We start from the raw sequence: 27,023 nt of genomic DNA, 5'->3' as shown, positions 1-27,023 counted from the left end.
TATTATTATTATTATTATTATTATTATTATTATTATTATTATTATTATTATTATTATTATATTTGAAAGCCCATGGGAGTTGTGACAATAATGCTGGCCTAAGCAAGTCCAAGGGAGTTGGGGGGAAACAAGGCACAACCAGGCTCTGTCCTTTAAAGCAGTGTATATACTCTTCATGTCCCAAGCTCCACTCCACTCTGACAGCCTTCATTTCATAAGCTAAACTTCATCATATACTACAGATTAACCCACCTGCACATGATGTTTCGAAGCTTCTCGAGGTTCTCAGCAGTGAAATACCAGTAATTGCGATCACACCTCTGAACGTCTTTATCAATCCTGTGCAAGTTTAAGGCAACAGTGTCCAACATTTCTATCTGGAAGATACAAACAAAAGTCACAAACGTGTTGGTGAACAAAACCGGGCACAAGCCATTCCATCTCAGATGATCCATTTCTATGGGAGTAGGATGTCTGCCTTTTTACAAAATAAGTATCTGCAGGGAAAGGATACAAGAGATGCCACTAAAGGTTGCTGTTACTACAAAGACAAAAACCAAAACCAGACAGTGCAGGCCTTCAGCCAAAGCTAATGTTCAAGCTCAGGGAGTAACTGCATTTTTATTTTCAGATCTTATTTATCTTGCACAAAGAAAACTTTAGGTTTCTGTGGCTATTGCAATGTAGGATCGATTTGGTTCTGCAATTAACTATATATTCATACTCTTGGAAGAGAACTCAACATAATCAGGATTATCCCTGGTGCAGAAATGCGTGTCTGTATGTAACATGGCATAGGTACACCAGTGGTTCTCAATCTTTACTATTCCATATGTTTTCAACTTCAATTTTCCAAGAGTTATGCTTTTATGTGCTTGGCTGGTGAAGCAGACTTTTGCTCTCCCTTTTGTCTGTTTTGCTGTTCATGCGTGCGCAGGTAGAATGCATACCTTGCCTGTTGTAGGCATGCGCACACAGCTGCAGTAGGACTGCTTAGAAGAGAATCCCGTTGTATCCCAGATGAAGGGAACTGCATTGCTTATTGCAGGCATGCTGCTTTGGAAAAAAGGCACTTCTTTATCAGAGGCTTTGTTAACAGACGCATGCCCGTGTATTGCTTTATCTCACATCAATTTTGCAGTTGTGTGCTTTTGGAGCAGTCTGATTTGCTTTGGTGCTGACTGCTGCTCCTTCCTGTGATTCTGATTTGAGTTTTAGCATAGCCACCCCTACTTCTGTGAACTCAAAGGCTTTCATGGCCAGCATCCATAGTTTTTTGTGGTTTTTTCGGGCTATGAGGCCTTTTCTAGAAGAGTTTATTCCTGACGTTTCCCCAGAAGCTGTGGCTGGCATCTTCAGAGCATTCTCTGATGATCTCAGTCACAGATGCTGGTGAAACCTCAGGAATAAACTCTTCTAGCACATGGCCACATAGTCCAAAAAACCCACAATAAACCACCCCTGCTTCTATTTTTGCACTGCAACCCTGGTCATCATAGAATTGCAGGGTTGGAGGAGACCACAAGGGCCACCCAATCCAACCTCTTGCCATGCAGGAACTCTCAATCAAAGCATCCCCGACAGATGGCCATCCAGTCTTTTACCACCACTCTCCATTGAGGGAGCATGTTCCACTGTCGAGCAGCCCTTACTGTCAGAAAGTTTCTCCTGATGTGGTGGAATCTCCATTCCTGGAGCTTACATCCATTGTTCCGTGTTTTAGTCTCTGGAGCAGCAGAAAACAAGCTTGCTCCCTCCTCAATATGACATCCCTTCAAGTATTTAAACAGGGCTATCATATCACCTCTTAACCTTCTCTTCTCCATGCTAAACATACCCAGCTCCCTGAGTCGTTCCTCATAGGGCTTCATGGTTTCCAGACCCTTCACCATTTTAGTCGCCCTCCTTTGAACATGCTCCAGTTTCTCAACATCCTTTTTGAATTGTGGTGCCCAGAACTGGACACAGTATTCCAGGTGGGGCCTGACCAAAGCAGAATAGAGTGACACAATTATCATCCATCCAGCTATTTAACAGATGGTAAAAGAATCCAGAAAAGAGTCAGGGGACAAATGCAGTATTTGGACAGGCATGCACAAGGTCTCTATCCTCAATTCAAAAACACACCTAGCAGTCACCTACCGTATAAGCTGCCAAACACATAGAGATGCTCTCCTCTGCCGTTGGCTTACAGTCCGTCTGAGGACCCATCGGCGCCTCCATTTCCGATCCCTTGAGTTCCAAACCCTTGATTTGCAGACTGTTTTCTGGATCCGGCCTCTGTGGATCAGGGACCGTCTCCTCCTCTGTCCCATCCTCAAAGCAGACACTCTGCCCATCATCAATGCTGGAGAGGATGCCTGAAGTGACTGAGTAATTCCGGGAAGATGGGAGACCCGAATCTGGAGAGTCAAACTCTACTGACTGCTGTTGTTCCACTGCCACAATCACTGTTGGCGCGTCGATGCAACCACCCACCATGGATGCGTCTTCCTGTGCCTTTGGGTCTTTCTCTGCCGAATCCATTTCTTCAACAGATATAAACACCTGAAAATGGTGACCACAGAGAAATAAAATAGCATGAAGGGATCCGGTAGGTATGTGTAGATTTGCCGAAATGGAGCAGGGATAGGAAGAATCAGGCATCCTGCAGAGGAAGACTTGAAAACATTCTAATATTCACTTAAGAATATGAATACAGCTACCAAAGAAATAAATGTGTTTCAGTAAAACAAGGAAACTGGGGTAGGGGATAAATTTAGTGGGGTTTCTTTTTAAAGACTGATTTCATATAGACCCCATACCTATGCAACTGTGTTTAAATACGGCATATACTCATGTATATGTCTAGAAATTTCAGTCAAGAAATTGGCCCCAAAACCCAGAGTTGACTTATCTACAGGTCAATTTAAGTCCTGTCCTTTAATTTGAATTATAAAAAGAGAACCATCCTCTGTGAAAGGCAAGGCTATAATCCATCCCCTCTGCTCTCTCATCCTTCCAGCCTTTAGTGTGAATAGTTACGCTTCCTGGAATTTTGTAATTTCTTTGGCATTGTTTTCTTTTGCTTCGTCCTTTAGATCTTTCTTACATGCCCTTAGGTTTTACCTTCGACCTATCCACGGGTCATATCAAAATCCATAATTTTGGCCCCCAAACCTGCCCTCGACTTATACAGTACATGAGGTTGACTTATAGTCGAGTATATACAGTACTTATGGCACACACTGTATTTTATCAATGTATCTGAAGAAAACACCAAAGAGCCAGTGGTCATGCCAGAGATTCTGGAAGCTGCAGCATTTTTCTGCCAAAGTCTACTTTCTGTCCTATGTCTGAGCTTCCCAGAAGCTTCTGTTTGGCCAGTGTTGGCAAACAGGGAAGTTCAACTAGATCACGGTTCCTAAAGTTTAGTCTTCCAAGTACAAAAAAAAAAAAACCCAAACCCAGATTGGTCACTACTTCCCAAAAAGCATTTACAGCCGCGGTCCCAAAATTATGGAACAGCTTGCCAGAAGAGATCCGTCTCATTACATCATTAGAAGCCTTTAAGAAGGCATTAAAGACAGATCTCTTCCAGTGGGCATATCCACCTGACCTGCTATAGTGAAGATTCCCACCCCGATTTGATTATATGGAAAAACAGATGAATCAGATGCGTTCTTTCCCCTACTGTAATATTGCTGGCTGACTAGCGTTAACTAGTATTGTATTGTATTATATTTTACTGTATATTGTGGGATGTTTTTAATCTTTTGTGTATTTTGTAAATTGTATAGCTGATATTGATGGGATCCTGCCTTGATCCGCAGGGAGAGGCGGGAAATAGAATTATTATTATTATTATTATTATTATTATTATTATTACTTTAACCCCCAGAAGCCTTAGCCAGCTTGGCCAATTGTCGGGAATTCTGGGAGCTGGAGTCCAAAACATCTGGAGACCAAAGTTTGGTAACCACTGAACTAGATGATGGTAGTCAACATAAGGTCCTCCAGAAGCTTTGGGCTATAACCTCTACCAAATGGATGCTGGAGCTAATGGAAGGTGTAGTACCAAGCAGCTGGAGGATACTAGGATGCTTATTCCTGGAGTAGAAGATGGACCTTTACTCAGAACCTGCCAGGGTCTTGTGATGTTCTTATGATCCCAGCTGAGTTGGTGAGACTCATTGACTTACATCGTTGCTGATGGTGGAGTCCCGATGGAGCAGCCGCTGGACATGACTGTCTATGCTACTGCCAGAAGAAAACTTGGGGGCTGTTTGCGACTCTTTCTCCCGGAGTTTTACAATCATTTCGCAGGCCTTCCACTCAGCCATCACTTTCTGATATTGGAGTGCAATTTCCTCATCCGCCTGTGCAAAGAGTGAGAGAAAAAAGAAAGTATGTGTACCATGCTAGGAAACCATTGCCTGTTCAACTCACTGTTGATGGATTTGAGACTACAGATTCAGTGCGCCCTCGCCATATGCACCTTCAAGTCATGTGTCAACATACCCCGCTTCCAAATATTCTCCTTTAAATCCTGGTGCAAATACCCACCCTGTCCATCTCCTTCTTGCTCATGCCAAACTTGTAGTGTCCCAACAAGAAAGGCCAAACTTCCTTTCGGATCTCATGCTGCACACCACCATAGTAAACCCGTCTCAGCAGCTCCAATTCTCTGTAATTCTAACACGACAAAAAGAAATACATGGTATGAGAAAATTGGCAAGGGCCTTCTCCTTTCCAAAATCAAAGCACACACAAACACGCACAAAAGCCACAATTTTTGGACAAAACAAGCGAGACCTGTAAGAAAAGGTTGCAAAATGAATTGCTCCTATTCAATGTTCCCACCAGCTAACCATGGCTTCTTCTTGAAAACTCCATTGCATCTCACTCTCAACTATGCTGAGATTATGGAAAAGTTACCTTTTGGACTACAATTCCCAGAATACCTCAGCAGGGGAATTACTTCCCTCGATCTAGATACTACACTGCTATTAATGGAGCCTAGAATGATCAAAATCATCAGTCTTCAATCATCCATGCTATCCCCTAGCCATATGCAAGTAACTGTTCTGTTTGTCTTTGATTTGTTTTAGCGGACACATGTCTATGTGTTATTATGTTAACACTATCGATTAACATAGCATTCTGCAACGAACACTGTCCCATAGACAAAAACTAACCCGAATCTCTTTTTCTAAGCTGTTTTTCTTTTTATAACTTTATTTTTAATTTCTCTCTCTCTGGCTTTGCTTCACTAACGAAGATTCAGGAAGGACTAAATACATAACTGCATAAATACTGTACATACACCTATCCATTTGTACACACACCAACAAAAACAGACCAAGAAACAAACAAAACATTTAATAACTTCCTAGGTTATTTCAGTATTTCTTATATCCCTCGCTTCTGCATTTAAACCTAATCTCTTACGTCCAAATTATAGTTCTTCCAATCCTTTCCTTATCTTATTAAAGTGAAATAGTAATGCCATCTTGTATTAACAATCCTACACATCTCATTCATCTATACTACGTCCTTCCATTTTAAATTTCAAAACAAAAAGCTTTTATCGTAATTATAATTCTATAATCATTTGTTCATATTCATTTTCTTTCAGAAAAGATATCAAAGGTATCAAAGCTCCCAATCTCAAAAGGGAGAGGCAGGATACAAATAAATAGTTTATTATTATTATTATTATTATTATTAATCACGATCCTCCTCTCATTAATACTGTCAAGTTTATCTGCCGCCATACAGTCTGACACTTTCAATAACCATTCCTTACTTCCTGGATTTTCTCTCCTTTTCCATTTAGCTGCATATATGACTCCGGCTGCGGTAGCCATACAGAATAAAAGTTTTCCATGTTTTCTTTCCAGTGATTCATTTGAACACATCCCCAACGAAGAATATTTGGGGTCCATATTTTCTTGAGAAGACAATAATTTTGGTGACTAAATTATGTCTATCCTTCCAATAAATTCTTGCATAGTTGCAATTCCACCGCATGTGGATAAATGTGCCCAATTGCTGACGGCATTTCCAACACTTGTTGCTTATACCTTTCTGCATCTGAGCCAGTCTAACTGGTAAGCCAGTCCCAACATTAGACACCTAACATTTTTTTGGTCACTCAGTAAGTCAGCCCTGCTGTTTGCTCTGCTGTTTTTGCATGCCCCAGCCTTTTTGGTTATTTTTGTCAAGATTTTATACCTATTTATTTCTACACACCTTTGGTCTCCCCTATGTCAGCTGCCATGTCTCCTCTTAGGTGTGGCTGGCACGATTTAGGCTCCATATGGGTACAAACAGGAAAAACCATAAGAACCATGGAGTCAAATAGTATAGAATCATAGAATCATAGAAGAGTTGGAAGAGACCCCAAGGGCCATCCAGTCCAACCCCATTCTGCCACGCAGGAACTCTCTATCAAAGCATCCCCGAGATTAAAGACCTCCAAGGAAGGAGACTCCACTGCACTCAGAGGAAGGAGTGTGTTCCACTGTCAAACAGCCCTTACTGTCAGGAAGTTCCTCCTAATGTTGAGGTGGAATCTCTTTTCCTGTAGCTTCCATCCATTGCTCCGGGTCCTGTTCTCTGGAGCAGCAGAAAACAAGCTTGCTCCATCCTCCCATCCTTTGAAATGTTAAAAGTGCATGGGCTGGAGGTTTGCGCCTTTGTGTGTGCTATTTTGCATGGATGTTGTTTATGTAGTTTTGCATGTGTCCAGTCATGATTCTATGAGTTTGTCTGTGCAACTACATGGGTGCACTATGTAGTGTCTACTATTTTTTGTGTCTCTCACTTTTCTTAATGCTGTGGGGGGAATGGTGCATGGCTGCATCTGCACTGCAGAAATAGTGCAGTCTGACCGCCATGGCTCCATGCTATGGAATTCTGGGATTTGTAGTTTTGCAAGATATTTGTCCTTTGGTGTCAGAGTGTGCTTGGTGCTACAATGAACTACAAATCCCAGTATTCCATAGCATGGAGCCATGGCAGTTAAAGTGATGCCAAACTGCACAATTTCACTTTAAAAACATACAAAAACATATATTTTACCTTCTTGTCCTTCTGATATTTGCTCCAGACCTCTTTGGTCAGCCCACCGGCAGCATTTGTGGGTTTATCCGGAGGGATGATTGTGTGATTCACCAAAGCAGACAAGTGTGTCCGGACTGTGGACAAGTGCCGGCAGTAAGCAAGCCCTGTGTTGAATGGGGTAGAGAAAAAGAGAAAGATGGGGAAACGGCCTGCACTTCAGCCAAGCTATACAAAATGTTAAAATGCATGCTTTCTTAATTCTTAAACACAAGAAACTGCAGGGTTTGCTTTTTGCTGTTGTTGTAAACCGTCTTCGCACAGATCGCGACCATAGTGACCCTATGGATGAGACATCTCTAGGACCCCCTGTCCTCCACTGCTCTGCCCAGCTCCTGCAAACTCATATTTGTCATCTCTTTAATAAAGTCCGACCATCTAGCATGTGGCCTTCCTCTCTTTCTATTTCCTTGAACCTTTCCTAACATTCATGCCTTCTCATGATGTGTCCAACCAACAAGGTCAGCTGTCATACTCCCTGAGATAACAGGAGTCTAACACATTGCAGTGCATCAAGATGGAGAATGCTAAGTAAGCCCAGACCCCAACCCCATCCAAGCAAATACTTACATCCGTAGAAGGCTCTGGAAACAATCTGTCTCTTCATACTTTGGCACAACATTTTCAGAGGAGTCCTGTTGGAACAAACGCCCAAAACATCACAGAAGCAGTTTTAATTACATTATTTTAGTCTACCGTTCCTAGAACAAGCTTGCAAAAATGTTCTCCTCTTTTTCTTTTTTGGCCTCCAACTCCTGCAAACATGATCCCTAGCCATTCTGTGAGTTGCAGTCAAAAAGCAACTATTGCTCTTAGAATAGGCAATATCCAGGTTGTTACTTATTTTTATCATTGCAACAATTGATTTTTTTAGTGCAACTCCCTCCCCATTTCTAAGAACGTATTTTGTACAAAATTGGGGTTTTGTTTTAAAACGATACCAAATTTGCACACACACAAAAATGCTCACATGTTCTGTAAAGTGTTCTTCTGTGTGCAAATTGTCTTTTTTGGGCATGTTCCCCCCGCCCTGTCGATGTTGCACAGAGATAATAATGTGGATTTTATCACACTGAGGAAAATCTAGGGAAAATTGGGGATTTAACCTGCCATTATCCTGGGAAAGTTGTGCGATTGCGGGAAGATTTTCACACACATCACGACTGAAGAAGAATTATCCTGGGAAGAACCAGCAACAAATCACTCATGGGATTTCCCTGTGAATGATTTGTTGCTGGTTATTACCTGGTTATTGCAGGGATAAGTCTGCTTTAATCACGATGGTGTATGAAAGCCTTCGCAAACGCTTCCCTATTACTTCCCTAGCTGGTTTTAAATCTGACTTTTAGATTGCAGTATAAATATTCTTTGATAAAATGGATTAATGATACATTATCTGTCTTATAATTTTTACAGTTTTATAGCTGTATTTTAGATGGATAAATTGTATAATTACTTTATATTATTTTATTCCTTTTGTCAGTCTAAACCCATTTGTATGATTCGCAGAGACCACGAAGAAGAAGGACAGGTTGCTTACCTGTAACAGTATTTCTTTGAGTGGTCATCTGCGAATACATACAAATCCCACCCGTCCGTCCCCTCAGTGTCCTGCTCTCATTGGCTCTTCCATCGCCTGCTTGGCGGAAAAATTGCGGAACTGGGGAAAAGAGTGGGAAGGCAGGGGCCTTATAACGGGTGGGCGGAGTTACCGCCAAAAAGTTTCAATATGTTGCAGAGTTAACTCTGCCCAGTGATTCCAGTAGGTTCCGAGCAGCACTGTGCAGGCGCAGTGAAACCCATTTGTATGTATTCGCAGATGTCCACGCGAAGAAATACTGTTACAGGTAAGCAACCTGTCCATTTCATGACTTTTGGCAGGCCATGTGTTGCTTTAATGACTTCTGTAAAGTGCCATGCAAATTTATGGCTCTGTATAAATAAACACCAATAATAACAATAACAATAATAACAACAACAACAATAACAACAATAACAACAACAATAATAAAAATATAGAAATGTCACTTCATCTCTTGGTGATGGATCTTGGCAATTGTTTTTTCTGAATGAAAAAAAAATTATTATTTTGGCACAAAAACACTGTTTTTACCCAGGAAATACCATAAAGGTGAAAAATCGATGCACAAAGATTTTAAGTAACAAAATCCCAGATGAGTTGCTTTTACTCAGAGTTTGAAAAGGTTTCTGGCTGTGGTTTTTTGTGGGTTTTTCGGGCTATGTGTCCATGTTCTAGAAGAGTTCCTTTGTGACATTTTGCCAGCATCATAGGCTGGCATCTTCAGAGAACGCTTGGCTATGCTGGGCGCAGTACAGACCACCCGAAAATGAAAGTCTGTAGGCAGCCGTGACACAATGGACGCACCACGATGTGTGGACAATATGCCTCCGTTATGTGAAAATGGTGGCGGCCGTGCGGCCGGGACGCCACCATCAGGCCGCCAGCATTACATACTAGGGTTCCAGACCGTGCGGTTGCTGCGTGGTCCAGAACCCTAGTATCGGCACCACCATGTGCCTTTTGGCCTGTCTGTCTCAGGCCTTGGTTAGGGGATTTTGGAAGTTCTAAATATCCCCCAAAAGAATTTACAGTGTGCCCTTCTCTTGTGCAGGGATCAGTTCCGGACCACCCCACGTAAGAGAAAATGCGCATAAGCTCAAGCCGCATAAGGAGCAATGAGGCTCGTGCCCATGGCACACTCCATTACTCCTTCCAGGACGCGGGAGGCTTTTTTCCGGCATACCTTCCAGCGTGGTGTGCCCGCGTATGACGCAGGTACACTGTATTTAAAAAGATGAGCATCTTGGGATGGATTGTGAACAATTACCTTACTGAGTGTCACCCTGCTCTGAGGTGCAGCCTGCACCCCCTGTACTCCTCTAGAGATGCCCCTTCTGGGAGGAAGGCTTGGCACTATGGCAGGAACTCATTGCATCCATCCCAAAGTCTGATTTCACCTGTCATGAATGCAGTTGCAGCAGGCCGGCATGTCGTAAGGAGAGCTGCCCGTGGAACACGAGAGACACGAAGATCCTTGGCTGCAAGGGTCCAGCTGCCACGACAATAAACCGGCTCCAAAGCACTGCATCTCCAACTTGTCACCGATATCTAGGTAAGAGGAGAGAAGGATGGAGAAATGTTAAGCTGATGTACAAAGCCTTTTGGTCCTTGGCAGGTTATAGTAGAGCATGCTTCCATTCAGCTGTGATATGAACCAGGAAAATAGGTAAAGAAGACATAACAGTACATTTTTGTCTTTTTACATCGCATTTTTATTTTTTATTTTTTTGTATTGTGCGGCTCCAATCTAGAGCTTGGAAAAACATAGGTTGGACCACAACTCCCAGCCTGGCAACTGAAGGATTCTGTGAGTTGAAGTCCAAAAATGAGCTTACCATATTCTCGACTATAAATCATCCTCATGTATAAGTCAAGGGCAGGTTTTGGGGCCAAAATGATGGAATTTGATTTGACCCATGGGTAAGTCGAGAGTAAAACTTAGGGCCACATAAGAAAGGATCTAAAGGATGAAGCAAAGGAAAGCAATGCCAAAGAACTTACAAAATTCCAAAAGTGTTTGTACTCATCCTAAAAGTTGGATGGATGAGAGAATAGAGGAAGGTCAGTGCTTCTAAGGCAATGTATACTTTGCCTTTTGCATTGACCTGCGGATATGTCAACTCCAGTTTTTGGGGTCAATTTCTTGACTAGTATTCCTAGACTTATACATGAGTATATACAGTATTTAACTTCTGCTCCCATCTATCTCCCAGACGGTATTAGCATGTTGTTTCGTTCCAACGTTACAAATTGTTCGAGAAACATCTGAAGCTCTGAAATCTTAACCATTTTTAAAAACTAACAACGGATGATGCTTTTCATAAATGACTGGCCTTCAGCTCATCCACAATGTCTATTAAGGCAAAAGATCTGGGCAGCAGAGGCAGCTGTGTGAGAAGCAAAATGTGGGTCAGTTTTAGGGTTTTGAGGGGTAAAAGTAGCAGTGCTTTTCAATATTGGGTAAGAAGGAGAGGGCTATTTGTTTTTAAATACCATCCCTCCAAGGTTTGCACTGTACTAGTTGTTCCTTCATGGTCATATTCTCCCCAAAAGTGGGGTTTGGGGAGGCGTTATGGGGCAGCTAACATATCTAGCCATTTTTTTCAATGTAACAGGTGTGTTAACAGGCGAGGTACAAGATGGACAGATGTGGTTAGCGTTGGTTTTTTTTAAAGACAAAGAGCATGCTGCAAAAGCACATCGACACCATGGATGCAAAAGAGAGTGGGCACAAAAATGCTCTTCACCTTAATTCTTCAGGAACGAGCTGAACAAGCCAGTATTTATGGCAACGTCTCCTAAAGACAACCAATCTTAAAGGGGTGGTGGTGGTGTTTTTGGCTCCTCCGCCTTTCCCCTTCCGTAGACCAAAGAACTTAAGAATTTTTTGATTTCATCTTTTTTTTTAAGAACAAAAAATAGAAACAGTGTCCTTTTAAGGTGAACCCCACAGAACCTAAGAATTCAGATGAAAGGTACCTGAATTAGTGAAGAATTAGAGTGAACAGCATCTTCGGAATGAGGTTTATTGGTTTGGTTTGCGGCGGCGGGTCTCTGCCAAATTTTCGGTCACATGCAAAGAGTCGAAAGAGGTTGCAAAGAAATCAAAGCAAACTGGGGGAGCAAACTGGGTACAACAGTGTTGGCATTAATCCATTGGGGCAAAGCTTTCATGGCATGAATGGGGTTAGGTTACCCTGGACTGAATCAACTGTATCCAATGGTTAATTCCAATTAGAACGGATCCCCTGAATGAGTGAGATTATGTAAACCAACCCTTCTCGGTAACACCATTAATTCAGGGTATCTACTCTAACTGGGAACTAACACCTGGATTTAGCCCAATGGTCCTATGGCTGCCCTCCATTGCATTGTCGTTATGTGCCTTCAAGTTGTTTCCGACTTATGGTGACCCTAAGGCAAACCTATCGCAGGGTTTTCTTGGCAAGATTTGTTCAGAGAGGGTTTGCCATTGCCATCCTCTGAGGCTGACAGAATGTGACTTGCCCAAAGTCCATGGCCAAGTGGGGATTTGAACCCTGATCTCCAGAGATGTTGTCCAATGCTCAAACCACTACACCACGCGGGCTTCAAATTCAGGTCAGTCAATGAACATTACTGCATTCATAGGATGGCAATGGTCCTGCTGCTCATACTGACCAGTGGGGCCCTGGATTTCTGCCCCACAGGTGCCACTGGTTCAAAGAGATGGGCAAACACCAATCTAGCCTGGCCTGAGACCTCTGAGTATCTTAGGAGGGAAATCTATATGATACTTTCCCAATCTTCCTCCAATTACATTCACTGCGGTTAGGGGCACAGAACACCCACAAAAGTGGCAAAATCAGAAATTTAAAAACAACAACACTTTTTTTTTTACATCTCTAGGAATCTCTAGGTCCTCCAATGTAACTTTATGTTCAACATCTGCCAGAGGTGGACCACAGGATCATGCTGGAAGATCTACAAATGCCTAGAGAAATGTTTTTTCTACTAACCTCTAAGTATTCCAGTGCAACTCTATGGTCAATTTTCAGCAGACTTGCGCTGGAGGACCTGGAGATTCCTAGACAGAACATGCTAATCAAATCCACAAATAATCAAGTCTGCAAAAGCCAAAGTCACAAGGGCCGACTGTACATACAAAGTATGATCCCAACAAGTTGTCTGCACACTTCACAGAAATAAGATGGTACCATTCCCCACCATGTTACTAAAGAGGGCACTGAGGACCATACACCACAGTCCTATGAGCTAAGAAAACAGAAAAGCTGCCTTGAGTCCCTGTAACATTAATAATAATAATAATAATAATAATAATAATAACAACAATAACAACAACATGTATGAAAATATATGTGAATTTTTGTCCAGGATCGGGTTGGGAATCTGCTAAGAACTTGGGAAGGATGAGAATGTTGATGGGATTCTGTGAAACCGATTTTCACATCTCTTAGCTTCTACAAGTCAACCATCTAAGTATTCCTCCACCTTAAGTGAGCCATTGATCTGGAAGGGACCCCAAGGGCTATTATTATTATTATTATTATTATTATTATTATTATTATTATTATTTATGTCCAGCCCGCTTCCAGTAGAGGGATCCAGAGTTAAGGATCCCTGAGAGGTCACCAGTCAACCTCTGCTTAAAAAGAGTCCACCACTTTCCAAGTTAGATCATTCTACTGTCATGCAGCTCTTACCATGAAGACATCCTTCCTAATACAGTGGTACCCCGGGATACGAAAGCACCGCGTTACGAAATTTCCGGGATACGAAAAAATTCCATAGGAAAAAACTGTTCCGGGTTACGTTTTTTTTTTCGGCTTACGAAAAAAATTTTTGGTGCTTTTCGGCGCTTTTTCGCACGAAATCGCGGCTTCCAGCGCTAGCGCCTATGGCTTTTTCGGGTTGCGAAAGATTTCGGGTTACGAAGGGCGCCGCGGAACGAATTAATTTCGTAACCCGGGGTACCACTGTATTAAGTAAGAACCTCTTTTCCATAATGTAACCCACTGGTTAAGGTCTGGAACAGCAGAAAACAAGCTCACTCCATCCCATGTCAGCACTCCAAATATGTAGAAAACTGTTGTATTATTTCCTAATCTTCCCTTCTCCAGGCTGCACATCCTCAATTCCCTCTTCGTAGTGCATAGTTTTCAGACCCTTTACCATCTTGGACACTTTCTTCTGGATGTTCCAGATAGTCTGTCTCCTTCTAAAACTGTGGTACCCAGATCAGGACACACTATTCTGTGTGTGGTCTGAACAAGGCAGAATTTGTTAACCACCTTCAAATCATTTCAACCCATGGCGACCCTGTGGATGAGACATCTCCAAACTCCCCTTTCCTCTACCACTCTTCTTAAGTCTTGTAGATTCATGCCAATTGAGTCCATCCATCCGGCATACGATCTCCCTCTCCTTCTATTGCCCTCCACCTATCCTAGCATTATTGTCTTTTCTAATGAATCGTGCTTTCTCGTGATGTGGCCAAAGTACAACAGCCTTAATTTGACCATCTTGGCTTCCAGGGAAATTTCCAGCTTTATCTGTTTCATAGTATCTTTGGCTTTTTATAGTATCTTCAGCACCGCATCTGAAAAGAGTTGAGTTTCCTCTTCTCCATTTTCTTCACTGTTCAGCTTTTGTATCCGTACATGGCAATGGGGAATACAACACCTTGGACAAGTCTAACTTTAGTGTTCAGCTTTAGGATCTTGTCTATATTTCATAGCTGCCCTTCCCATTCCTAATCTTTGATTTCTTGAGTGCAGTTGCCATTCTGATCAATGTTTGATTGATGTTTGATCCAAGGTATGGGAAATCTTTACATCAATTTCCTTACTGTCTAGGTTGAATTTGTGATGTTTATGTGTATACATTTTTGAGCATTTTCAAGCCATGGATGGTTAAATCCATGGATAAAGGATCTGCAGATAAGGAGGGCCAACTGTACTAGCACTACTCAATCAAGTAAGTACGGTAATTCAGTTCCTTCCAACAGTAGCCTTTCTCCTTTAGCCCACAGGCATGTAAGGCAGAGTGGGCAATATAAATTATTATTAATTATTATTATTATTATTATTATTATTATTATTATTATTATTATTATTTAGTCTGCATGGACCCGCTTGCATGATTCTGCAGTCCCCAGAAGCTCAGTGCCCTCCCCAAAAAACTTACACACACAAAAAGACAAAGCCTTCAGGAACCACGATTCTCATTAAAACAAGGTGGCCATACATGGCCTCTTATTTCTCTAAAGAAGAACGTTTTTACAAAATGTCAACTCCCAGCCACTTTGAGTTTTGTTTTCAGGATGGGCAGCCAACACTGGGAAGGATAACAGCACCAAAATGCCCACCCCAATATATGAAGAAGATGAAATAAAGATTAGTAACTGGTTGTTATGGAAAGTGGAGGGTCTCTCAGCTCTCCTTCTTTCCAAGTCAGATACCACACAGTTCTTCTAACCTGGAAGATTTTGCAAATAGCACATGGACGCTAGAGTAATGCCAACACGGTTGTACCTCGTGTGTGCGTTGTTGCTCCAGTGGCACTGGGGGAGGAGGGGATGGAGAGGCAGTGGGTGGGAGGCAGGTAGGAGAAGGATAAAAACCTTTCATCCTTTTAGGATCTGTGAGGTTCCGATTGCAGATCATGGATAGCATTGCGTGCAGCTTATCTTCTTCCTCCTCGTCATCGTCGACGGAGGCAGAGCGGCTGGCAGCTAAGTGGTGGTAGTTAATAGTTACTGCTCAAAGAAAATAGTGAAAGAGGAGCATAAGAAAACAAAATGGGTGCTGGGATCTACAATCAACTCTTAAAAGGACATGTTTAATTCAAAGGGTCATCCTCTCCACTGAAAGCTCCAACAGCAAGGAGTTCCAGCAAGCCATATCCATTCCCTACTCGATCTGATATTCTCTACCGTCAAAGAAATTGGCTCCGGCTGCCAGAGACTGAAACCTAAGAACTGGAGGGAACACTCTCTGGCCTTACCCAATGGCCAGGGAACCAAAGGGCTACTAAGAGGTTGCACCTCTTGCCCAGTACAGAGAACATCACAATAAAAGGAGGTCCACCTAGCCCTAAGCATATCAAAAGAAAAAAGAAAAAACAATTGGCTTCATGTTGTGTTGCCAGAAGGAACATATTGAAATAGATCTAGACATAACACACATGAGGACCTCAGTCAGGGATTGTCAACTTCCATGGGATGACTTTCCAGGCTGGAAGGGCCAAGCTTTCTTTATTTTTGTTTTTAGGTTAACTATTATTAAACTCATTAGAGCTGTTGCAAAGAAGAGGGAACTATAGGATTATACAGTGGGCCCTTGGTATCCACTGGGGTTTGGTTTCAGGACCCCCAATGGATACCCAAATGCTCAAGTGGATGCTCAAGTCCCATGACACACCATGATATGGATGGTCAAGTCCCTTAATATACCATGATATGGATGGTCAAGTCCCATGATACACCATGATATGGATGGTCAAGGATCCTCCAGTCCCACGATATACCATGATATGAATGCCCAAGTCCCACAATACATCATGATATGGATAGTCAAGTCCCATGAAATACCATGGTATTGATGCTCAAGATATAACATGATATGGATATTCAAGTCCCATAATATACAATGGCGTAACAAAATGGTGTTCATATAACACAACCAACTAATGTCCATTACTCTCATGGATTTTAGCTTTAAACTATAACTTACCTGGCTGGTGCATAAAATCCATCACTGCTCAGATCCAACTGTCAGGCTTTTTTTTTAATGGGAGGGAAAGGATTGATGCTCCGACCCCATTTATGAACCATCCCAAGTATGGGTATGTGTGTGTATTTTGCGTGTGTGGGAACACACAAGTGTGAGTATATGTGCAGGTAAGGAAGTTGGAAGGGTTTTCTCTTGTATAATAATAATATTTCATAGAATCTTAGGATCACAGAGTGGGAAGAGACCTCAAGGGTCATCCAATCCAACCTTCTGCCATGCAAGAAGACACAAAGTACCCCCAAAAGATGACCATCCAGTCTCTGTTGAAAAACCTCCGAAGGAGATTCCACCACTCTCCAAGACCGTTGAATTTCGCGAGAATAATTGGAACGGAAAGCATCTTCACCCAACCAATGGCCCGTGTCGTTGCATTGCACCATCCACCTGCCCCCATGGGCGAGAAGAAAACAGCAGAGGCTCTTACTGTTGTCGTGCTTGTGACCCGGGTAAATGATCCTGAAGACATAATCAGTTGTAGTCCCCGCGACCGCTGGCATTTCTTCCAGGTCCACGGATCTGTTGTGGCTGTTCCGTTTCCGAAGTTTTGGAAACACTTTGCCCTATAAAAGAAGCAGGGCAATCAAAAAGAAAGCAAACCTGGGTGATAGCTTCTGCTTGGTCCCCTCCTGCCCAACCCTTAGCCTGGCACAAGGAGCCCTGGTGGTGCATTGTTTAAATGCCAGTCCTGCAGCCGCAAAGATGTGAGTTTGATCCCTGTGTGGCTCCAAGGTTGACTCAGCTTTTCATCCTTTCGTAGGATGGTAAAAGGAAGACCCAGCTTGTTGGGGGCAATTGGCTTACAGACTGTAAACCACCTTAGAGAGTGCTGAGTTCACTATGAAGCAGTATAGAAATGTACATGCTATTGCTATTGCTAACATGGGTGATAGCTTTTGGTTGGTGCCCGCCTGCCCAACCCTTAGCCTGACATAAGAACCAATGGGGAAGGGGCTCAGGCAAAAGAAGCTGACCAACACTAGATTCAGACATCTGACGAGAAAGACGTTTCTGAATGAAAATGAACTCTGGGATTTTGCTGCCCTAAGAGGCAAGGACAGCTGCTGTGCTAGGGCTCATCTGCACTGCAGAAATAATGCAGTTTGGCACCGGTTTAACTGCCATGTCTCAATGGTATGGAATATTGGGCTCTATAGTTGTGTAAGACATCTAGCCTTCTCTCTCAGAGAGCTCTGGTGCCACAAGAAATTACAAATCCCAGTTTTCCATAGGATGGAGCAATGGAACAGATGAAGTGGTGTACAACTGCGTTACTCCTGCAGTGTGGATGCAGCCTTAGATAGCTTCTAAAGAGGCTAAGAGTATGGGTTGGAGTGACTGAAGAGCATAAGAACATGCGCCATCAGACAAAATCAAGACCTTAATTTCATGGCTGACGCTATTACCTTTCCTTGTTGGGACCACAATGGAGGTTCCAGTTGTCCACGGGGCAGAAGACCGTTTTCGAGGCAAGAGAGGAAAGCGAGAATGTGCCCCCCAGGAGGGAAATGCAGTGGGGGTCTCTGGATGCCATCCTGGCTCACAAGCACCAAGGTCCCCCCGCGTTCCGCTGCAGGAGGAAATTTGCTTTTGTATTCACTTTTCTTTTCTAAACTTTATTTCCATTAAAAAACTAAACTTATAAAACATTAATGAATAAACACTGTTGGTTTCTATTTCTGTTACAATGGTGCTTTCTGCACCGGCATTTGGGACGTCCGGAGGACGTCCCATTTTAAAAAAGGGGTGTCTCTTTTAGATGCCCCTGGGCCTACTACAGACTCCGTCCGTACAAGATAGCGCCAGCCCTTCTACATGGCCGGCGCCATCTTTGCGTATCGGACGCTGAGCGTCCGTACGCGTCGCGTCGCGTCTGTACGCGTCGCGTCGCTTGTGATGTAGCGAGTGCGCCCCTGGCGCCTCGCTACGTCGCAAACGCGACGGAAAAAGAAGCTCCATTTTGGAGCTTCTTTTTCGGTCCGCGCGGGAGTTGGGCCGTGTGAAGGCTCAGGCTCCCCCGCGGACCTACTGGCGGCGGCGGCAGAGCGCCGCAAAGCTGAGGTATGTACCCCGCCATAATCTTACTACTGTACTTTCTTTCAAATTCATTCATATATCAGTCAATGAAATCGGTGTAATGATTTTATCCATTTCGTGAGTTATTTCGTTAAAGCTTTATTATTAGCTTTTTGGAAAACAAGCAACCAAAAGATATACAGCATTGTCACTATGCTAGGGATGGCTTGAAGGTACCTAATACAGCAAAGCTAAGCCATCCTGGATGGCATCTACACTAGAAATAATGCAGTTGGATATCACTTTAAGTGTAGTGGCTCCATCTCATCAAATCCAGGGATTCGTAGCTTCATAAGGATTCTTAGCCTTCTCTGCCCAAGAGTGCTGGTGCCTCACCAAACTACAAATCTCAGGGTTCTGTAGGATGTAAATGGAAGTAAAAGTAGTGTCAAACTGAATTATTTCTACAGTGTGGATGCACCCAAGGTCTGGTCAGTGCCTTGGATAGGAGACTGCTTGGGAGGACAAGCACACACCTTAAGTTTCCTCATTGGAGAAAAACTGACAGTGTTTATAAATCAAATAATATAGTGCAGGGGTTGGCAACCCCCGGCCTGTGGGACGGATGCGGCCTGCAGAGGTGGCAGGACCGGCCCCAGCCCGGTCCTGCCGCCACCAAGGCCACCGCCTCCTCCTCCACCTCCTGGGCCAATGAAGGGGCCTGTGGAAGTGAAGCCTGGGGCCGCATGGGCTGAGAAGGGGCCCATGGAAGCGGCCTGCCGCCTCCTGGGCTCCTCAACGGCCCTTGGAGCCCTTTTGGCCGAAGGGAAGAGCCGAAGGGAAGGGCCTGGGACAGGTGCCCAAACCCTTCCCTTCAGCCGAAAGGGCCCCTTGGAGCCCTTTCGGCCAAAGGGAAGAGCCAAAGGGAAGGGCCTGGGACGGGTGCCCAAGCCCTTCCCTTCAGCCTCCCTCCTCTTCGGCCGAAAGGGCCCCTTGGAGCCCGTTCGGCCAAAGGAAGGGACCAAGGAGGAGAGGGCGGGCACACGTATCCTCCTCCCTGTGGGGCTTCGGTGGAAGCTCCGCCCCATCATGTGGCTCCGCCCCTGGAGGGTGGAAGCTCCACCCCCGGCTTCGGCCCCCCAGTTGTCTAAGGGACAGCAAACTGGCCCCCGGCTCAAAAAGGTTGCCTACCCCTGATATAGTGGCACTTTGGATTAGTGAGGGTTCAAAAGAAAATTGAGATGCAGGACAATTTTAGGAGCTGGAAAGTGAAATTGTCCAAATAGTTTCAGTGCATGTAATGGCCACATGATGCAAATAACATGTTCTTGGAAGTAGTTTGTTACAAGCAAGAATATTATTGTTAATGAAATCTTTTGGTGTTTAAGTGGCTGGTGGAGAATCCTTTTAAAGGGGTACACAGTCGTCCCTTCCAGTTCGTGGGAGATTCCCCACAAATCCGTAAAAGCGCCAACATTAGAGTTGCCACTGGTTTCAATGGTGGCGCGTGCACCATTTTTTCCCTCCCTGCTTACCGTCCGCAGACTCCAAGTCCGCGAATCAGGAGGGACAGCTGTAGTTTCTTTCTTAAACTATCTTTCAATGTGCTTTTATTTGTTGCAATTGAGCGTTTTTCAGGAAATTCTTTATGTAATGCATTTAAAACTTTTGCATCAAATAGGTTTTTGGCATACTTTGTTCTTTACTTGATGTGAGCTGCCTTCCCATCCTGTGAGATATAAAAACAACCAACCAAACAACAATATTATCCAAAAATCATTTTTTGGGTAATAGGTTGGCGGCAGCTAGTAATCGTACAGCTATAACGTAATAGAACAAACCTGGAACGTAATTTAAAATATTCTGTTGTAATTAATAACATTAGAGAAGGTAAAGAGGTGATGTGCTGTCCATGTTTAAATATTTGAGGAGGTGTCACATTGAGGAGGATGCAGCAAGCTTGTTTTCTGCTGCTCCAGCGAATACAACATGGAGCAATGGATGCAGGCTACATGAAAAGAGATTCCACCTAAACATTAGGAGGAACCGCCTGACAGTAAAGAGCTGTTTGACAGTGAAATATTCTCTCTTGGAGTATGGTGCAGTCTTCTTCTTTGAGGGTTTTTAAACAGAGAGTAGATGACCTTCTGTTAGGTGTGCTTCAGTTGCATCTTCTTGCATGACAGTGGGTTGGACTGGATGACCCTTGGGATCTCTTCCACATCTATGATCCTATGATTCCATGTAATCCCCTGTACTGAAAAAGTGGTTATTATTTACTTATGTGTGTGTTTAGGGCAGGAGTTGATTCTGGCTGTCTGTGAGATCCATTTCCAATGGTCATCATTATGCATGTTCATCTTCTTCTTCTGTAGGATCATAGAATCACAGATTCATTGAGTTGGAAGAGACCCCAAGGTCCATCCAGTCCAACCCCCTGCCATGCAGGAAATATAAATCAAAGCATCCCCAACAAATGACCATCCAAAGACCTCCAAGGAAGGAGACTCCACCACTCTTTGAGGAAGGAGTATGTTCCACTGTCGAACAGCTCTTACTATCAGGATGTTCCTCCTAATGTTGAGGTGGAACCTCTTTTCATGCAGCTTGCACTCAATGCTCTGGGTCCTAGTCTCTGGAGCAGCAGAAAACCCTTGATAAATCCAGATCAAATGGCTAAACACTAGTTTGAATGCTGTAAAAAAAAAAAACCTCCAAGCTCTTATGCACCTGCCTCCCCTTCTATGCTCCAATGCCTTCCCCACACACTTTATTAATTGAGAAACGCATCTAATGAATTTCAAGGCAAGATTCAGCCAACCAAATGACAGTGCTAAACAGCATTTCCTAAATGAACAGTACCCCTTCCTTACTGATACAGCCTGGCAAACTCCAGATATGTTGGACCACAACTCCTGCTGGCTGTAGACCAACACTTCTGGAAGGCATTGGGCAAGGCTGCCAGGCAATGAAAGGCTTACGGTGTTGATGGCAGTGGATGCAGACGATTTGGCTGAACGGCACGATCAGGGCATAGTCCCAGTAGATGCTGGAAGCGGGTCAACAGAAGCGGGTGGGAAAAGAAATGGAAGAGGTTAACTTTTTATGAAAGGTTCTGTCTGATCAAATAATCAAGCTATAATCATCACAATCCCTTCTCTCGTTAGGTTATTCAAATGGTGTAAATAATCCTGGTTGGACATGGGTTCATGCTGTGTTGTTCATTCTGGGTAGATTTTGAGGCAAAAATTATGGATTTTGATATGACCCATGGATAAGTCGAGGGTAAAACTTAGGAGCACGCAACAAATGATGTAAATGATGAAATAAAAGAAAACAACGCCAAGGAATTGACATGTTCGCACTAAAGGCTGGATGGATGAGAAAGCAAAGTCTTTGTGTGTGTCAGTTATTCCAGGGGAGATTACACTCTTTTTTTGCAATAGGGTTCCTTTTAAAATAAGAGTTAAAGTACAGTACTTACATTGACCCATGGATAAGTCGACTCAGGTTTTTGGGGTCAATTTTTTGATTAAAATTTCTAGACTTATACATGAGTATATACAGTAACCAATGTGGATAGACCTGGGATAAAACTCTGCATGCCTTGAATGTATTTCGTATACACATCCGCATCATCAATTCCCATCTTTATTCGCAGTGTTGACATGGGTGAGCAACAGAGATGTGTATAGATGCGATTTCATGTGTGGATAAGAAACCCAGAATGCAAAGATATAGCTGTGTCAGTCTGTAGTGAGATCTTGTAGCACTTTTGAGACTAACAGTAAGAAAGAAGTTGGCAGCATGAGCGTTCGGAGACTACAGTCTACTTCCTCAGATATATTTAGTGGAGTGGAGTCCAGGAACTTCCACTCCATTAAATCCAAAATGCATGAGTATCAGTCAGTCAAATTTTATTGCTTTTGTCCAATGGCCTTTGTAAAATGCATGCGTGAGATTATTCACACAGTCACATTGCAAAAGAGAACGTGTAAATAACCCCTTTGTTTCCTTCTAGGCTTCAAAAGCTGATTAAAAGCTGGAATGAGTGAAATGACAGTGAGGAATGGATTCTTAACCACTCTTCCAAGGCCCTGTCTGCATGCACCAGGATAGCTCCAAGTATTCCTGGCCCTGCAGCTGCCCTGACGTACCCTTACCTGTCACTCCATTTCTGAAATGCCGTGGTTGTCTCTATGGGCATCCCACTGATCCACCTAGTATGTCCACCATCGCCGTGGGTCACTAGCATCTGGGTCAGAACAGGGCACCCAATGGCGATCACCTTCTGACCTGAGAATGAGTGACCCATGATGGAGACAGACACGCCAGGCAACTCAGCGTGGGAATGGAAAGCTCCAGATCTTCCCAGAAGATTTAAAGCAACAAGTACTGTATATCTTATCCACAGGTCAAGGTGAGCACTGTAATTTAAAAAAGAATCATCCCCTGGTGAAAAGGAAGAATATAATCTGTACTGGAACTACTGATCCTTCTATTCTCTCATTCATCCAGCCTTCAGTGTGAGCACAAGTAGTTATGCCTGCTGGAATTTTGTAGGTTCTTTGGCATTATTTTCCTTTGCTTCATCCTTTACACAATTCGCTAGATGCCCCTAAGTTTTATCCTCGACTTATCCATGGATCATATCAAAATCCACAGTTTTGGTCCCAAAACCTGCCCTTGACGTATACATGAGACCGACTTATAGTTGAGTATATACTGTGTGCATATATATTGTACCAGTTTAAGGCTGTAATACCCAGGTTCTTGTGTTTAACATGCCAGATGCTGTCTGGACTGCTTGCACCAGAACTGGGATTTGGGACGTGTGTTGTCCAAAAAGGACAACACCAGAAATGGGGAACCAGGCCTTTTGGCTCATGCAGTTAGGGTCCAAGCTTGGAAACATTAATAGTGATTTTTTAAAACTACAAAGCTCAGAAACCCTAGCATGCGCAACACCATGCAGTAAAAAAAAAAAGGATATCTTAAAACCTACTCAAGATACAAGACTGATTGAAGCCAGCAGCCTTTGAGATTGCAGAAGGGATGGTACCAATCTGTACTGTTGGCTCATGTACTGTTTTTGGAAGCTTCCTTCCACTAAAGACGACAAAAATTCCCTGCATGTAGTTCACAGATTTGGGGTTAAAAGTAGGTAGATCAGGATCTCTGGCAGTTTACAGTACGTTAATAGAGGATTCCTGCTCTCTAATGACAGTAACAAAATCAACATGATTCCTTTCCACCCTAAAATATAGTGCTGAAATGGAAAAAGCTTGGAGGATCCTTTTGGGTGGAAGGACTGTTCGAAAACCCCAAATAAATGCCTGAGCATGAAATAATCCTGTTCCTTAAACAGGATTATAGAGACCTTCTGCAAGTGATCTAGGGGTGCATCCACACTGTAGAAACAATGCAGCGTGAGACCACTTTAAATGCTGTAGCTTCATCCTCTGGAATCCTGGGGTTTGTAGTTTTACAAGGTCTTTAGCCTTCTCTGCCAAAGAGGGCTGGTGCCTCGCAAAACTACACATCCCAGGAATATGTAGGATGGAGCCATGGCAGTTAAAGGGGAGTCAGACTGCACTATTTCGACAGTATAGATGCACCCCAGCAAGCAAAGTTTGGCTATCTTTGCTGTGCCAAGTAAACACACAGACCTACCTGGTTTGTTTTTTTCCTTTGGCCACCTCTTGCCTTTCTATCAAGGGAACCTCCACCAACAAGCCTCACCTTTTCTCAAGTTCCGAAGCCCCCAACGTCCCATTCATGAGCTGGTTTGGCGTCCATTTGAGTGTCAAAGAATCAGCCGCCTGGTGAAGCGAGAGGTAGCCTGGGATGGCTTCCATGTCATCTTTCTATTAAAAGAAAAAATAAAGGGAAATAATAGCAAGGAGAAACTAATGGAATGTGTGGCCATGTTTACTAGGACAAACATTAGATCGGGGTGTGCATGTGTTGGAGGCTAGGAGACCCCTCTATTAGTCCCACTGGGATCCAGCAGGGCTGTATTCCCATCACAATTCATTGTTGTTATGTGCCTCCAAGTCATTTCTGATTTATGGCAACCCTAAGGCTAAAATCATGGGGTTTTCTTGGCAAGATTTGTTCTGAGGAAGTCTGCCATTGCCTTCCCCTGAGGCTGAGAGCGTGTGACTTGCCCAAGATCTCCATCGGAGCCTTTAACTTGTTTCCTTCCAGATATTGCTGTTGTGCAGTTCCCATAATCCCCAACCTTCACTATAATGGATAAGGCTGATGAGAGTTGCAGTCCAACAATATGTGAAGAATCACAAGTTGTCCACCACTATTTGAAGAGTATGCTTTACATTACAAAGAAGCTGTTGCAACATAACGAAGGTTTCCAGATCTGGATCATCCCAAGCCCTGAGATCTCCAGGTCAAAATCTGAGTCCTACTCTGGTCATGTCATGACTCTGGTCATGTCATGGTGAAGGACCTGGTTATAACATTAACTGTTATGCATTATCAGCAACCACGGTTGTCTACAGCTTAGTCATTCAAAAACATACAGTACACACATAAAGAGAGAGACCGAGACAGAGAGAGAAATGTCTTTTCCCGGCTGGAAATTAAGTGTCTTTGCAAACTGCCAGACTTGATTTAAATCAATTAACCTTTGCAAAGTGCATTAAGTGGCTAGAATGCTCTCTGCCCAGTTGTAAGACTCCAAAGATATAGCCCTGTTAGTCTGTAGAATCAGTATATGGAAAGATCTTGTAGCACCTTTGAGACTCACTGAAAGAAAGAAGTCGGCAGCATGAGCATTCGTAGACTCTACTAAATGCATCTGAGGAGGTAGACTGAAGTCTACAAAAGCTCATGCTGCTTCAGTTAGTCTCAAAGGTGCTACAAGATCTCTCCACATGTCCAGTTGGAGGTTTGCATGCCACCTTCTCTCTCTCCCATGACAAGTGGAGAATTTGAACCCACACCTGTCATCCAGAAGTCACCCTTGAAAAATGAGGACTCAGGGTGGTACTAAACACAATGGCTATTTCGACACAGTGTTCTTCTCAGCAAAAGCTGCAAGGTGTAAGTGCTGCCTCCAAGCCCCACTTTGCATCCTGCTTGTGGGATTCTCAGGTTGGCAACTAGAGAAAGAACCTCCATGTTCAGGGGTGCTGCATCTCTGGATACAGGTTGCTGGGAAGTAAGAGCAGGAGAGAGTGTTTCAGCTTTCACATCTTGCTTTTGGGCTTGTGGCTGGCTTCTGGGGAACACAATCATAAATCATAGAGTTGGAAGAGACCACAAGGGCCATCCAGTCCAACTCCCTGCCATGCAGGAACTCAGAAAGCAACCCCAACAGATGGGCATCCAGCCTCTGTTTAAAAAGCTCCAAAGGAGACTCCATCACTCTCTAAGGAAGGAGTGTGTTCCACTGTTGAAACTGTCAGCAAGTTCCTCCTAATGTTGAGCTGGAATCTCTTTTCCTGCTGTTTGCAGCCATTGCTCTGTGTCCTATTCTCTGCAGCAGTAGAAAACAAGCTTGCTTCCTCCTCAATATGACACCCCTTCAAAGACCTAAACAGGGCTATCATATCACCTCTTAACCATCTCTTCTCCAGGCTAAACATACCCAGCTCAAATACTGGCCTATGATCCACCAGATGTTGGCAACTTTTCTTTTGTAAATGAAACTATTCCCTTGCAAGCCAGGCAAAGATGTGCCTTGGGCTGGCAAGGAGCAGAGCCAAAATCAGCAGCAGGTGAAATCAAGACAGATATGAGGCATCTAAGTAAAGAGTAAGTAGAGAGACCTTGTAGTCCCTTTGAGACTAATTAAGAAAGAAGTTGGCAACATGAGCTTTCCTAGACTCAAATCTCAAATGCACTTGGGCTTCTTCTTTTCTCTCAATGCTCCCTGTCACTCTCTTCCTTCATATCGATTCAGCTGCTGGAACAGACCACTCTTGCCGAAGACCTGAACACTGGGATTTTGAAATGTAGCCCAAAAGGTTGCCCACTTATGACACAGATCTGCGGTCTGACCCTGAGTATTGTCTTCTTATGCTGCTTAGCAACAGTTCCTCTGAGTTGGCATTTGGCAGAGTGAGCATGATCTCTTGTCTTCTACAACCATCTCTGGTGTCAAACCTATTTGCATGACTGGCCTCAACTGAAGCCAAATCCAGCTCTCTTGGGAGTTCTCCAGATGGCCACCCCTTTCCTCTTTCCGCATCACCATTTGGTAGCTTTCCATCTTTTGCACGGGCTTCTCCCGCTTCTGAAAGGTCAATTTGCACCTCCTGAGCTTTAAGCAACTTTAAAGAGCTTGAAGCAAAAATATGCCACTACAGGCTGAGTCTCCCTTATGCAAAATGCTTGGGACCAGAAATGGTTTGGATTTTGGAGTACTTCAGATTTTGAAAATATATGCAAATTATATATATGCAATATCCGTATATATTGTCTAATATTTGCAAATATAATTGCGGATTTGAGAGCTGCAGTCTTGAATATTGATGGAGGAGCGACCTTTGTTACTTTCAATGGGG

The 27,023-nt window shown here is 43.5% G+C and overlaps 1 protein-coding gene across 3 annotated transcripts in view; it reads right to left on the bottom strand.

The window, feature by feature from the left end:
- The window catches only part of SGSM2 (small G protein signaling modulator 2), a 104,036-nt gene that overhangs the window by 11,473 nt on the left and 65,540 nt on the right, over nucleotides 1-27,023 (bottom strand). For 2 of the 3 annotated variants that reach the window (XM_042442627.1, XM_042442628.1), the window contains exons 8-19: nucleotides 24,235-24,359; nucleotides 21,474-21,541; nucleotides 17,883-18,046; nucleotides 16,904-17,039; nucleotides 15,309-15,443; nucleotides 10,084-10,234; nucleotides 7,675-7,739; nucleotides 7,066-7,211; nucleotides 4,546-4,674; nucleotides 4,182-4,358; nucleotides 2,143-2,547; nucleotides 253-377 (exon numbers count right to left, since the gene is read on the bottom strand). In XM_042442627.1, coding sequence (XP_042298561.1) covers nucleotides 253-377; nucleotides 2,143-2,547; nucleotides 4,182-4,358; nucleotides 4,546-4,674; nucleotides 7,066-7,211; nucleotides 7,675-7,739; nucleotides 10,084-10,234; nucleotides 15,309-15,443; nucleotides 16,904-17,039; nucleotides 17,883-18,046; nucleotides 21,474-21,541; nucleotides 24,235-24,359 — 1,826 coding nt within the window. The remainder of the gene's footprint in view (nucleotides 1-252; nucleotides 378-2,142; nucleotides 2,548-4,181; nucleotides 4,359-4,545; nucleotides 4,675-7,065; nucleotides 7,212-7,674; nucleotides 7,740-10,083; nucleotides 10,235-15,308; nucleotides 15,444-16,903; nucleotides 17,040-17,882; nucleotides 18,047-21,473; nucleotides 21,542-24,234; nucleotides 24,360-27,023) is intronic. The other variant, XM_042442629.1, reaches the window with a different exon arrangement.

The sequence above is a fragment of the Sceloporus undulatus genome, chromosome 11 (genome assembly GCF_019175285.1).
Source record: "Sceloporus undulatus isolate JIND9_A2432 ecotype Alabama chromosome 11, SceUnd_v1.1, whole genome shotgun sequence".
NCBI classification, from domain to species: domain Eukaryota; kingdom Metazoa; phylum Chordata; class Lepidosauria; order Squamata; family Phrynosomatidae; genus Sceloporus; species Sceloporus undulatus.
Note: the sequence above shows the minus strand (reverse complement) of the source record. Positions and strands in the feature narration are given on the sequence as shown.